The following is a 15,707-nucleotide window of genomic DNA, read 5'->3' as shown; positions in this document are numbered from 1 at the left end:
CAACGGGAGAGGCCACAGCAGTGAGAGGCCCGCGTACCGCAAAAAAAAAAAGTTCCCTTTGATATGATTTTTTAAGTATTTGCAAGTGACATATTTAAAATAAACAGATTTAGAAAGCTTAAGAGGGAAAGGTAAAAAGAAAAAGAAAACGGGTTACGTGGAAGTAGAATCCAAGAAATAAAAACATCACATTAGAAAAGACAATCATTTTTTAAAAATCCACAACTCATACAGCTTTATGTACTAAATAACAGTGCTTGAGACGTATATATATATATGTAAAAATTGCTAAACATGCAAAAAGAAATGTATATAAATTCAGAAGTACAGCTGTTTAGGAAACTTCTTCAGACATGCAATTATAGTCAGCAAAATATAAACAAGGTGAAATAAAAGGTCGTTTGATGTCAAATAAAATAGGCCTTACATATGAGTTTGGACTTAAAAGCAAAAGCAAAAGTATATATATTTTTTTACTTTATTTAGTTATTTATTTATTTTTTTGGCTGTGTTGGGTCTTCATTGCATCACTCAGGTTTTCTCTAGTTGCAGTGAGCGGGGGTTACTCTTCGTTGCGGTGCACGGGCTTCTCATTGCGTGGCTTCTCTTGTTGCGGAGCATGGGCTCTAGGGCATGCAGCCTTCAGTAGTTGTGGCGCACAGGCTCAGTAGTTGTGGTTCGTGGGCTCTAGAGCACGGACTCAGTAGTTGTCAAGTATGGGCTTAGCTGCTCCGCAGCATGTGGGGTCTTCCTGGACCAGGAATCAAACCCATGTCCCCTGCATTGGCAGGCAGATTCTTAACCACTGTGCCACCAGGGAGGTCCAAAAATTTATAATTTTTTAAAAGAATGATCTTTTATATAGTTATGTGAAGGATGGAGAGTGAAAGGACTGAATATAGGAAGACAATACTCCTGAATGGAAGAATGAATGGCAATCAGAATTTCACTGCCCAGGGTAGTCCAATAATTAAATACATTTCTAGGAAATGCTACCTTAAGGCTGGTTCCCATGTGGGTGTACTCTATTCTATATTTACACAGCACTTTACTATCTACAAAGTGCTTTCACATTCGTATTACTTTCAACCCTGTAACAAAAGGAAGGGACAGTAATATTTAGATGAGAACAAAATAGAAACTATTGGGAAAAAGGAACATGACTCAAGGAGGGAAATTCCTATTGCTGTAAGAGGATTGCTGGTGTATAAAATGCCTTATATATGCCAATTAAGACTTCTCTTCCATGATCAGCATTTCTACTCCCTCCAAGAAGAGTATCAAAGCCAAAGCAGCAGCAACAGACAAACATGAATACGAAGGGCATGGCTACAGTCCTGGCTGTGATATTCTGTGCTACAATTGTTCAAGGTATATGGTACTTTTTAACTTCTCAACCTATAAATTTCCTTTCTAATGCTTCAAATGTCTTTTCTTCCACTTTTATCCTAAAAGATACAGTAAATTTTTATTTAACCTCACACATTAGAAGTTACGATAGGTTTGGCAGAGAATACTGGAAATGTTTAAAATACTAGAGATGATTATTTAAACTAGAGATGATACATTTTTAATAGAATTTCTTATTTGGCTGCAAAATCTGGCAAGAGCCTTTAGCAACAGTTTTAAATGTCTGCTAAGAAGATTTTATATGAGATAATGTTATTAGCTTTCTGGAAAAATTCTTGAGCATAAAAGCAAGAGGCAAATAAGCTTGATCTCCAATAAACGTCTTTCATTCTTCCCCTTATTCTTTAATGGTTTGCTTACAAATTTAAAGAGAAGATCATCAACTTCTTACTGAAGCTCCTTTCCCAGTAACAGCAGTGTTGAGTGCTATTTGACAAATTACTATCTTTAGCCTTAATGAAAACCTGGTCCACATTCTTCAATCAAGGTTATACATAAATCATAGCTATATGATTGCAATCAGATGTATTAGTAACTGATGCTATGATCTGTTCTAGGCTTCCCCATGTTCAAAGGGGGACGGTGTCTTTGCACACACCCTGGAGTAAAAGCAGTGAAAGTGGCAGATATTGAGAAAGTCTCCATAATTTACCCAAGTAATAACTGTGACAAAATAGAAGTGATGTAAGTAATGGACTCACTGAAGATAACAATGGTGGTGGCTTTTTTGCTTTGTTTTTCTTATGTTTTTCCATCCAAAACTTAAGACTGTTTTGGATCTTCCCTTAACAGTATCACCCTGAAAACACATAAAGGACAAAGATGCCTAAATACCAATTCAAAGCAAGCAAAAGTTATAATCAAGGTAGGTTGCCAGATTACTTCCATTTTATAATCTGTTTTATCCAAGACAAATCTTTTGAAAAAATAAAATTGACAACTGCAGAATTGTTCTGCTATGATCCTGTGTAAATGTTTTGATAAGGGGTCTCTGGTTATAATTAGCTGTATGTTTTTGCATGTCAACTGCTAAATCACTGGGAAACAAGAACAGCCCAAGGCGGTAAAACTCTCATCTTCTCATTACAGAAAGCTAAAAGAATGAATTTTTTAAAATATCAAAAAGTATGAAGTCCTGGAAAGGAGGATTTGAAAACCTAGAACAAGTGTAACTGACTACTGACATGATAAGAATCCTGCAATAGGAAACTGACTTTCTCCTGCCTGTTGTAATGAACATTCATGCATTTCTAGGTTAGGAAACTTTCTAGGAGATTTGATGCTTGTAACTAGTCTGCTGTGGCTATGGAAACATTTCTGTCTCTAAAAGTTATCTGTCTGTATTTGACCTATATTTTATATTACAATATGTATTATTACTGAAATCAAGACCATGACTCATAAGTCAACAGCATCCATGAACATTCCCTAAGTATTTTTTTATGCAAATCCACATTCCTTTTCCTAAAAATTGGAAAAAGTCCTTAAACACCATCTTGTTTTATAAAAAAGGCTATAATTCATGAAATGTACTATAAAGACAATTATAAGCTAAGGGTAACTGGTAAGAGTGCAAATATTTCATAACAGAATTAGTAGCTCTGGTCTTGATTTGATTTTTTTTTAATTCATTTAATTTATTTATTTTTGGCTGCATTGGGTCTTCGTTGCAGTGCGCGGGCTTCTCATTGTGGTGACTTCTCTTGTTGCGGAGCATGGGCTCTAGGCGCATGGGCTTCAGTAGTTGCGGCACGCGGGCTTCAGTAGTTGTGGCTCGTAGGCTCTAGAGCACAGGCTCAGTAGTTGTGGCGCACGGGCTTAGTTGCTCCGCGGCATGTGGGATCTTCCCGGACCAGGCCTCAAACCCGTGTCCCCTGAATTGGCAGGCGGATCCTTAAACACTGCTCCATCAGGGAAGCCCTTGATTTTTTTTAACACCCTTTTTTTTCATTGAGATATTTTGAAGCAATTAGGATGTATGTGTTTACCGTGAATTTTGGTTTTATCTACTGTTATAAATTATACTAATGTTTTGAACACATTTTATATATGAAATGCTTTTTTCTACCAAAGAAAAACGTTGAAATAAATATATGTGCATATCTGGCAATCACCTTTACTTTCTGTGATTCTTTTTCTTAGAAAAATACATACCTAATCTATTTTAGTCATGCCTGTACTATAAAATTTAGAGATATCTATGATAGCTTCACTTTGAAAAGAAAATAACTTTTCTCTAATAATCTACCACAACCCTTCTTAAAACAGAAATAATTATGTTTTCAAGAAATGTGAGATGCCTTGAACAATTTTACCTTGTATTTCAAGAGGCATACAGCTACCTGTCACCACACAGAATTGTTTTGAAATATATTTTAATGAGCAGTTGTGAAGGACAGCTATCTCTTTTTAAAGGGTCTTCCTAGGCTCAAACTCCTTTCTTACTCAGGGAAAATTTCTTATTATGTGAGCTTTGGTGGGAAGCCAAAAGGTAGAAGCCAAAGGAAGAAGTTCCTCCCTGGCAGCCAGAACAAGATCTCAGCCAGACCACTCCTACCCTAGACTTTGAAGTCCAGCTAGCACCACAAAGATGCTATTAGTAAGAAATATTTAAAGTGGCAGTAGTAACAGTGTAAGCCTGATAGTAGAGGCTTCCTAACACGTTCCCGTAGCATGACTTTGGCTATAGTCCTTCCTGCCACCTAGCACCCTTAGGTTTTGTATATTTTCCAAGTCTGATTCTTCAGTCTTCCTGTGTCTTCTTCAACTACCAATTAAATTCCTTTCCTGCTGAAGCTAGCCAGAATTGGTTTCTCTGAGTGTATCCAAAAACCTTAGCTGTTGTGACAAAGTGAGAGAGTGGCATGGACATATATACACTACCAAACGTAAAATAGCTAGTGGGAAGCAGCCGCATGGCACAGGGAGGTCAGCTCGGTGCTTTGAGACCACCTAGAGGGGTGGGATAGGGAGGGTGGGAGAGAGGGAGATGCAAGAGGGAAGAGATATGGGAACATATGTATACGTATAACTGATTCACTTTGTTATAAAGCAGAAACTAACACACCACTGTAAAGCACTTATACTCCAATAAAGATGTTTAAAAAAAACAAAAACCTTAGTTGTTACATCACTCTTTATGTAGACAACTATACATTTGAAAAATGAAAATATTTATAGAATTACCAAAAATCAGGTATTTCTGTTTATTTGAAAACAAAAGAACAATTTAAATGCATCTTTGGTGTATCCTTTTCATCGATATCAAAGAGCCAACCATAAACCAGATCAGGGAATGGACAGAAAAGTAAATAGCAGAGTAGGCTGCCTAGAACCTAACAGGCCCTCCTACTGACTAACTTTTTGACTGGTGCCTACAAGCAATAATGAGAAACCAAAATGTTATCTAGGGGATTAGTATATAAATAAATAAATATCTCAATCATATGTTTATTCTATGATATATAATATAGATATGTAGTATAAATATTACATATGCATATATCACAAATCTATATAACTTTCTACATAGAAATAGGACTTCTAGATGAATTCCCTGGATAGTTTTAAAACCTGGATCTAGAGAGAAGGCGGAAGATGGCGGAAGAGTAAGACGCGGAGATCACCTTCCTCCCCACAGATACACCAGAAATACATCTACACGTGGAACAACTCCTACAGAACACCTACTGAAGGCTGGCAGAAGACCTCAGACCTCCCAAAAGGCAAGAAACTCCCCAGTACCTGGGTAGGGCAAAAGAAAAAACAGAGACAAAAGAATAGGGACGGCACCTGCACCAGTGGGAGGGAGCTGTGAAGGAGGAAAAGTTTCCACACTCTAGGAAGCCCCTTCGCGGGCGGAGACTGCGGGAGGCGGAGGGGGGAGCTTCGAAGCTGCGGAGGAGTGCACAGCAACGGGTGCGGAGGGCAAAGCGGGGAGATTCCCGCACAGAGGATCGGTGCCGACCGGCACTGACCAGCCCGAGAGGCTTGTCTGCTCACCCGCCGGGGCGGGCGGGGCTGCGAGCTGAGGCCGGAGCGCAGGGAGAGGACTGGGGTTGGCGGCTTGAACACAGCCTGAAGGGGTTAGTGCACCACAGCTAGCCGGGAGGGAGTCCGGGGGAAAAGCCTGCACCTGCAGAAGAGGCAGGAGACTTTTCCTTCCCTCTTTGTTTCCTGGGGCGTGAGGAGAGGGGTTTAAGAACGCTGCTTAAAGGAACTCCAGAGACGGGCGTGAGCCGCGGCTGAAAGCGCGGACCCCAGAGACGGGCACGAGCCGCGGCTGAAAGCGCGGAATCCAGAGACGGGCACGAGCCGCGGCTGAAAGCGCGGAATCCAGAGACGGGCACGAGCCGCGGCTGAAAGCGCGGAATCCAGAGACGGGCGCGAGGCGCGGCTAAAAGCGCGGACCCCAGAGGCGGGCGGGAGACGTTAAGGCTGCTGCTGCCGCCACCGAGGGGCCTGTGTGCGAGCACAGGTCACTCTCCACACCCCTCTTCCGCGGAGCCTGTGCAGCCCGCCACTGCCGGGTTCCCGGGATCCAGGGACAACTTCCCCGGGAGAGCGCACAGCGCGCCTCAGGCTGGTGCAAAGTCACGCCGGCCTTTGCCACCGCAGGCCCGCCCCGCACTCTGTGCCCCTCCGTCCCCGCCGGCCTGAGTGCGCCAGAGCCCCCAATCAGCGGCTCTTTTAACCCCATCCTGTCTGAGCAAAAAACAGACGCCCTCCAGCGATCTACACGCAGTGGCAGGGCCAAATCCAAAGCTTAGCCCTGGGAGCTGTGAGAACAAAGAAGAGAAAGGGAAATCTCTCCCAGCAGCCTCAGAAGCAGCGGATTAAAGCTCCACAATCAACTTGATGCACCCTGCATCTGTGGAATACCTGAATAGACAACCAATCATCCCAAATTAAGGAAGTGGACTTTAGGAGCAAGATCTATGATATTTTCCCCTTTCCTCTTTTTGTGAATGTGTATGTGTATGCTTCTGTGTGAGATCTTGTCTGTATAGTCTTGCTTCCACCATTTGTCCTAGGGTTCTATCCGTCCATGTTTTTTTTTTAATTTTTTTTCTTAATAATTAATTTTAATAACCTTATTATACTTTACCTTCGTTCTTTCTTTCTTTCTTTCCGTCCTTCCTTCCCTCCTTTAGACAACGAATCATCCCAAATTGAGGAGGTGGTCTCTGACAGCAAGATTTAGGATTTTTCCCCATTTACCTCTTTTAGTGAGGGTGTATGTGTATGCTTCTGTGTAAGATTTTGTCTGTATAGCTTTGCTTCCAACATTTGTCCTAAGGTTCTTTCCATCCCTTTTTTTTTTTTCCCTAAATAAGAAGTTTTTAATTCAATAACTTTATTATATTTTATTTTTACTGTATCTTCTTTCTTTCTTTTTTCCTTCTTTCCCTCCTTCCTTCCTTCCTCCCTCCCTCCCTCCTTTCTTTCCTTCTTGCCTTCTTTCCTTCTTTGCTTCTTTCTTTCTTTCTTCCTTCCTTCCTACCCTCCTTTCCTTGTTTCTTTCCTCATACTTCTACTAATTCCCTCTACTTTTTCTCCCTTTTATCCTGAGCCTGTGGATGAAAAGCTTTTCGTGCTCCAGCCAGAAGGCAGGGCTCTGCCTCTGAGGTAGGACAGCCAACTTCAGGACACTGATCAACAAGAGACCTCCCAGCTCCACATAATATCAAACGGCGAAAATCTCCCAGAGACCTCCATCTTAACACCAGCACCCAGCTTCACTCAACGACCAGCAAGCCACAGTGCTGGAAAACCTATGCCAAACAACTAGCAAAACAGGAACACAACCCCACCCATTAGCAGAGAGGCTGCCTAAAATCATAATAAGGCCACAGACACCCCCAAACACACCACCAGACGTGAACCTGCCCACTAGAGAGACAAGATCCAGCCTCATCCACCACAACACAGGCACTAGCCCCCTCCACCAGGAAGCCTACACAACCCACTGAACCAACCTTAGCCACTGGAGACAGACATCAAAAACAGGAGGAACTACAAACCTGCAGCCTGCAAAAAGGAGACCCCAAACACAGTAAGATAAGCAAAATGAGAAGACAGAAAAACACACAGCAGATAAAGGAGCAAGATAAAAATGCACCAGACCTAACAAATGAAGAGGAAATAGGCAGTCTACCTGAAAGAGAATTCAGAATAATGATAGTAAGGTTGATCCGAAATCTTGGAGATAGAATGGACAATAGATTGGACAAAATGCAAGAATCAGTTAACAAGGACCTAGAAGAACTAAAGATGAAACAAGCAACGATGAACAACACAATAAATGAAATTAAAAGTACTCTAGATGGGATCAATAGCAGAATAACTGAGGCAGAAGAACGGATAAGTGACCTGGAAGATAAAATAGTGGAAATAACTACTGCAGAGCAGAATAAAGAAAAAAGAATGAAAAGAACTGAGGACAGTCTCAGAGACCTCTGGGACAACATTAAACGCACCAACATTCGAATTATAGGGGTTCCAGAAGAAGAAGAGAAAAAGAAAGGGACTGAGAAAATATTTGAAGAGATTATAGTTGAAAACTTCCCTAATATGGGAAAGGAAATAGTTAATCAAGTCCAGGAAGCACAGAGAGTCCCATACAAGATAAATACAAGGAGAAATACGCCAAGACACATATTAATCAAACTGTCAAAAATTAAATACAAAGAAAGCATATTAAAAGCAGCAAGGGAAAAACAACAAATAACACATAAGGGAATCCCCATAAGGTTAACAGCTGATCTCTCAGCAGAAACCCTACAAGCAGGAAGGGAGTGGCAGGACATACTGAAAGTGATGAAGGAGAAAAACATGCAGCCAAGACTACTCTACCCAGCAAGGATCTCATTCAGATTTGATGGAGAAATTAAAACCTTTACAGACAAGCAAAAGCTGAGAGAGTTCAGCACCACCAAACCAGCTTTACAACAAATGCTAAAGGATCTTCTCTAGGCAAGAAACACAAGAGAAGGAAAAGACCTATAATAACGAACCCAAAACAATTTAGAAAATGGGAATAGGAACATACATATCGATAATTACCTTAAATGTAAATGGACTAAATGCTCCCACCAAACGACACAGATTAGCTGAATGGATACAAAAACAAGACCCTTATATATGCTGTCTACAAGAGACCCACTTCAGACCTAGAGACACATACAGACTGAAAGTAAGGGGATGGAAAAAGATATTCCATGCAAATGGAAGCCAAAAGAAAGCTGGAGTAGCAATTCTCATATCAGACAAAATAGACTTTAAAATAAGGACTATTAAAAGAGACAAAGAAGGACACTACATAATGATCAAGGGATCGATCCAAGAAGAAGATATAACAATTGTAAATATTTATCCACCCAACATAGGAGCACCTCAATACATAAGGCAAATACTAACAGCCATAAAAGGGGAAATCGACAGTAACACATTCATAGTAGGGGACTTAAACACCCCACTTTCACCCATGGACAGATCATCCAAAATGAAAATAAATAAGGAAACACAAGCTTTAAATGATACATTAAACAAGATGGACTTAATTGATATTTATAGGACACTCCATCCAAAAACAACAGAATACACATTTTTCTCAAGTGCTCATGGAACATTCTCCAGGATAGATCATATCTTAGGTCACAAATCAAGCCTTGGTAAATTTAAGAAAATTGAAATTGTATCAAGTATCTTTTCTGACCACAACGCCATGAGACTAGATATCAATTACAGGAAAAGATCTGTAAAAAATACAAACACATGGAGGCTAAACAATACACTACTTAATAATGAAGAGATCACTGAAGAAATCAAAGAGGAAATCAAAAAATACCTAGAAACAAATGACAATGGAGACACAACGACCCAAAACCTGTGGGATGCAGCAAAAGCAGTTCTAAGGGGGAAGTTTATAGCAATACAAGCCCACCTTAAGAAGCAGGAAACATCTCGAATAAACAACCTAACCTTGCACCTCAAGCAATTAGAGAAAGAAGAACAAAAAAACCCCAAAGCTAGCAGAAGGAAAGAAATCATAAAAATCAGATCAGAAATAAATGAAAAAGAAATGAAGGAAACAATAGCAAAGATCAATAAAACTAAAAGCTGGTTCTTTGAGAAGATAAACAAAATAGATAAACCATTAGCCAGACTCATCAAGAAAAAAAGGGAGAAGACTCAAATCAATAGAATTAGAAATGAAAAAGGAGAGGTAACAACTGACACTGCAGAGATAAAAGAGATCATGAGAGATTACTACAAGCAACTCTATGCCAATAAAATGGACAATCTGGAAGAAATGGACAAATTCTTAGAAATGCACAACCTGCCAAGACTGAATCAGGAAGAAATAGAAAATATGAACAGACCAATCACAAGCACTGAAATTGAAACTGTGATTAAAAATCTTCCAACAAAGAAAAGCCCAGGACCAGATGGCTTCACAGGCGAATTCTATCAAACATTTAGAGAAGAGCTAACACCTATCCTTCTCAAACTCTTCCAAAATATAGCAGAGGGAGGACCACTCCCTAACTCCTTTCTACGAGGCCACCATCACCTTGATACCAAAACCAGACAAGGATGTCACAAAGAAAGAAAACTACAGGCCAATATCACTGATGAACATAGATGCAAAAATCCTCAACAAAATACTAGCAAACAGAATCCAACAGCACATTAAAAGGATCATACACCATGATCAAGTGGGGTTTATTCCAGGAATGCAAGGATTCTTCAATATACGCAAATCTATCAATGTGATAAACCATATTAACAAATTGAAGGAGAAAAACCATATGATCATCTCAATAGATGCAGAGAAAGCTTTTGACAAAATTCAACACCCATTTATGATAAACACCCTGCAGAAAGTAGGCATAGAGGGAACTTTCCTCAACATAATAAAGGCCATATATGACAAGCCCACAGCAAACATCATCCTCAATGGTGAAAAACTGAAAGCATTTCCACTAAGATCAGGAACAAGACAAGGTTGCCCACTCTCACCACTATTATTCAACATTGTTTTGGAAGTTTTAGCCACAGCAATCAGAGAAGAAAAGGAAATAAAAGGAATCCAAATTGGAAAAGAAGAAGTAAAGCTGTCACTGTTTGCAGATGACATGATCCTATCCATAGAGAATCCTAAAGATGCTACCAGAAAACTACTAGAGCTAATCAATGAATTTGGTAAAGTGGCAGGATACAAAATTAATGCACAGAAATCTCTGGCATTCCTATATACTAATGATGAAAAATCTGAAAGTGAAATCAAGAAAACACTCCCATTTACCATTGCAACAAAAAGAATAAAATATCTAGGAATAAACCTACCTAAGGAGACAAAAGACCTGTATGCAGAAAATTATAAGACACTGATGAAAGAAATTAAAGATGATATAAATAGATGGAGAGATATACCATGTTCTTGGATTGGAAGAATCAACATTGTGAAAATCACTCTACTACCCAAAGCAATCTATAGATTCAATGCAATCCCTATCAAACTACCACTGGCATTTTTCACAGAACTAGAACAAAAAATTTCACAATTTGTATGGAAACACAAAAGACCCCGAATAGCCAAAGCAATCTTGAGAACGAAAGAAGGAACTGGAGGAATCAGGCTCCCTGACTTCAGAGTATACTACAAAGCTACAGTCATCAAGACGGTATGGTACTGGCACAAAAACAGAAAGATAGATCAATGGAACAGGATAGAAAGCCCAGAGATAAACCCATGCACATATGGACACCTTATCTTTGATAAAGGTGGCAGTAATGTACAATGGAGAAAGGACAGCCTCTTCAATAAGTGGTGCTGGGAAAACTGGACAGGTACATGTAAAAGTATGAGATTAGATCACTCCCTAACACCATACACAAAAATAAGCTCAAAATGGATTAAAGACCTAAATGTAAGGCCAGACACTATAAAACTCTTAGAGGAAAACATAGGCAGAATGCTCTATGACATAAATCAAAGCAAGATCCTTTCTGACCCACCTCCTAGAGTAATGGAAATAAAAACAAAAATAAACAAATGGGACCTAATGAAACTTCAAAGCTTTTGCACAGCAAAGGAAACCATAAACAAGACCAAAAGACAACCCTCAGAATGGGAGAAAATATTTGCAAATGAAGCAACCGACAAAGGATTAATCTCCAAAATTTACAAGCAGCTCATGCAGCTCAATAACAAGAAAACAAACAACCCAATCCAAAAATGGGCAGAAGACCTAAATAGACATTTCTCCAAAGAAGATATACAGACTGCCAACAAACACATGAAAGAATGCTCAACATCATTAATCATTAGAGAAATGCAAATCAAAACTACAATGAGATATCATCTCACACCAGTCAGAATGGCCATCATCAAAAAATCTAGAAACAATAAATGCTGGAGAGGGTGTGGAGAAAAGGGAACACTCTTGCACTGCTGGTGGGAATGTGAATTGGTTCAGCCACTATGGAGAACAGTATGGAGGTTCCTTAAAAAACTACAAATAGAACTACCATATGACCCAGCAATCCCACTACTGGGCATATACCCTGAGAAAACCAAAATTCAAAAAGAGTCATGTACCAAAATGTTCATTGCAGCTCTATTTACAATAGCCCGGAGATGGAAACAACCTAAGTGCCCGTCATCGGATGAATGGATAAAGAAGATGTGGCACATACATACAATGGAATATTACTCAGCCATAAAAAGAAACGAAATTGAGCTATTTGTAATGAGGTGGATAGACCTAGAGTCTGTCATACAGAGTGAAGTAAGTCAGAAAGAAAAAGACAAATTCCGTATGCTAACACATATATATGGAATTTAAGAAAAAAATGTCATGAAGAACCTAGGGGTAAAGCAGGAATAAAGACGCAGACCTCTTAGAGAACGGACTTGAGGTTATGGGGAGGGGGAAGGGTGAGCTGTGACAGGGCGAGAGAGAGTCATGGGCATATACACAGTAACAAACGCAGTAAGGTAGATAGCTAGTGGGAAGCAGCCGCATGGCACAGGGATATTGGCTCGGTGCTTTGTGACAGCCTGGAGGGGTGGGATGGGGAGGGTGGGAGGGAGGGAGACGCAACAGGGAAGACATATGGGAACATATGTTTATGTATGACTGATTCACTTTGTTATAAAGCAGAAACTAACACACCATTGTAAAGCAATTATACCCCAATAAAGATGTTAAAAAAAAAAAAAAAGCATTATGCTTACGCTGAAAACTACAAAACATTGTTTTAAAAAATCTAAATAAATTGAAAGACATTCTATGTTCATATATTAGAAGACTTAATATTGTTAAGGGGATCGCAACACTCCCCAAATTGAGCTACAGATTCAGTGCAATTCTTATCAAAATTCCACCCGGATTTTTTGCAGAAATTGATAAGCAAATCCTAAAATTCATATAGAAATGCAATGTATTAAGAATAGTCAAAATGATCTTTTTTTTTTTTTTTTTTTGGCTCCGTCAGGTCTTGGTTGCAACACGCGGGATCTTCGTCGCGGCATGCGGAATCTTTCCTTCCACCAGGCTACATTCTAGTTGTGGCGTGCAGGTTTTCTCTCTCTAGTTGTGGTGCGTGGGCTCCAGAGTGCATGGGCTCTGTGGTTTGCAGCACGCGGGCTCTTTAGTTGAGGCACGCAGGCTCAGTGGTTGTGGCATGGGGGCTTGGTTGCCCCGCGGCATGTGGAATCTTAGTTCCCCGACCAGGGATTGAGCCCGCGTCCCCTGCACTGGGAGGCGGATTCTTTGCCACTGGGCCACCAGGGAAGTCCCCAAAATGATCTTTTAAAAGAGCAAAGTTGGGGGCTTCCCTGGTGGCGCAGTGGTTGGGAGTCCGCCTGCCAGTGCGGGAGATGCGGGCTCAAGCCCTGGTCCGGGAGGACCCCACATGCCGCGGAGCAACTGGGCCTGTGCGGCACAATTACTGAGCCTGCACTCTAGAGCCCGCGTGCCACAACTACTGAAGTCCGCGTGCCTAGAGCCCGTGCTCCCAACAAGAGAAGCCACCACAATGAGAAGCCTGCACACCACAAAGAAGAGTAGCCCCCGCTTGCCACAACCAGAGAAAAGCCCGCGTGCAGCAACGAAGACCCAACACAGCCAAAAATAAAGCAAATAAAATAAAATAAATTAATTTTTTAAAAAAATGAAAAAAAAAAAAAACCTGGATCTATTACTTGACTATTTACAGTGATATTTTTTAAGAGTATCTTTAGAAATAAAAAAATTCACTGAGTAAGAGCTACATGATAAATTTGGTATTTTTTGAACTATATATCTATATTATATTACATAGAATAAACATATGATTGAGATATTTATTTTTTAAAGTAAAGTAGCATAGACCAGTACATTATTATTGAGAAACAACAAAAAACTTAAATTTCTTCACAGCAAAATAAACATATGAATGAATTAACATACCTGAGCCAAGATCCTTCCCACCTCAGTACATTTGCACAGACTATTCCCTTAGCCCATTCTTTCATTAAGTTAATGCCTATTCATCAATAAGATCTCAGCTTAAGTGACATTTTCTCCAAGTGGTCATCTTTGAAACAACCCCTTCAATCTCAACTAGATTAGGTGTCCTATTTGTTTTCAGAACACTCTACTTTTTCATGCCACTATCTGTTGCAAGTAAAGAAGTATTACTGTACTTAATATCTCCTCTCTCACAAGTGTAAGCTCAATAAGAAAGCTACTCTAGTCCTAGCCCACAGTACAGTGCCTAGCAGATATCAGACCCCTTGACAAATATTTAAGAATACAATGACTGAAGGGCAATAGAAACTAGGGGGAAAGGAATTTACAGCAGAGGAATGTCATGAAGGAAGGCACAATGGTAGGAAAGTATAAGGTGAGCTTTGGAAATAATAATTAAATTATTTTGGTTGAAGTGAGTATGAAGGACATCAAATGTCTAGCTAAACAACCTTGAATTTTACTTTGTATAAAATGGGGATTCTGGGGCTTCCCTGGTGGTGCAGTGGTTGAGAGTCCGCCTGCCAATGCAGGGAACCTGCCGATGCAAGTTCGTGCCCCGGTCCAGGAAGATCCCACATGCCGCGGAGCGGCTGGGCCCGTGAGCCATGGCCGCTGAGCCTGCGCGTCCGGAGCCTGTGCTCCGCAACGGGAGAGGCCACAATAGTTAGAGGCCCGCGTACCGCAAAAAAAAAAAAAAAAAAAAAAAAAAAAAGAATGAAATTAGAACACTTCCTAACACCATACACAAAAATAAACTCAAAATGGATTAAAGACCTAAATGTAAGACCAGACACTATAAAACCTTTAGAGGAAAACATAGGCAGAACACTCTATGACATAAATCACAGCAAGATCCTTTTTGACCCACCACCTAGAAAAATGGATATAAAAACAAAAATAAACAAATGGGACCTAATGAAACTTAAAAGCTTTTGCACAGCAAAGGAAACCAAAAACAAGACAAAAAGACAACCCTCAGAATGGGAGAAAATATTTGCAAGTGAAGCAACTGACAAAGGATTAATCTCCAAAATTTACAAGCAGCTCATGCAGCTCAATATCAAAAAAACCAACAACCCAATCCAAAAATGCACATTAAGACCTAAATAGACATTTCTCCAAAGAAGATATACAGATGGCCAACAAACACATGAAAAGATGGTCAACATGACCAATCATTAGAGAAATGCAAATCAAAGCTACAATGAAGTATCACCTCACACCAGTCAGAATGGCCATTATCAAAAAAATCTACAAACAATAAATGCTGAGAGGGTGTGGAGAAAAGGGAACACTCTTGCACTGTTGGTGGGAATGTAAATTGATACAGCCACTATAGAGAACAGTATGGAGCTTCCTTAAAAGACTAAAAATAGAACCACCATATGACCCAGCAACCCCACTACTGGGCACATATCCTGAGAAAACCATAATTCAGAAAGTGTCATGTACCACTATGTTCATTGCAGCTCTATTTACAATAGCCAGGACATGGAAGCAACCTAAATGTCCATCGACACATGAATGGATAAAGAAGATGTGGCACATATATACAATGGAATATTACTCAGCCATAAAAGGGAACGAAATTGAGTTATTTGTAGTGAGGTGTATGGACCTAGAGTCTGTCATACAGAGTGAAGAAAGTCAGAAAGAGAAAAACAAATACCGTATGCTAACACACATATATGGAATCTAAAAAAAAAAAGGTTCTGATGAACCTAGGAGCAGGACAGGAATAAAGACACAGATGTAGAGAATGGACTTGAGGAC

General features: G+C 40.1%; 2 protein-coding genes across 6 annotated transcripts in view; one reads left to right on the top strand and one right to left on the bottom strand.

Moving 5' to 3' along the window:
• The window catches only part of ART3 (ADP-ribosyltransferase 3 (inactive)), a 161,350-nt gene that overhangs the window by 88,361 nt on the left and 57,282 nt on the right, over positions 1–15,707 (bottom strand). The gene's annotated exons all lie outside the window — the stretch shown is intronic.
• Positions 1,311–2,541, top strand: CXCL11 (C-X-C motif chemokine ligand 11; the record flags this gene model as incomplete). The annotated part of the gene is made up of 4 exons (XM_079920455.1): positions 1,311–1,371; positions 1,968–2,094; positions 2,203–2,275; positions 2,500–2,541. The coding sequence occupies 4 exons, from the start codon at positions 1,311–1,313 to the stop codon at positions 2,539–2,541; spliced, it is 303 nt and encodes a 100-aa protein (XP_079776581.1).

Source organism: Stenella coeruleoalba (assembly GCF_951394435.1).
Source record: "Stenella coeruleoalba genome assembly, chromosome: 4".
In the NCBI taxonomy this organism is placed as follows: domain Eukaryota; kingdom Metazoa; phylum Chordata; class Mammalia; order Artiodactyla; family Delphinidae; genus Stenella; species Stenella coeruleoalba.
Note: the sequence above shows the minus strand (reverse complement) of the source record. Positions and strands in the feature narration are given on the sequence as shown.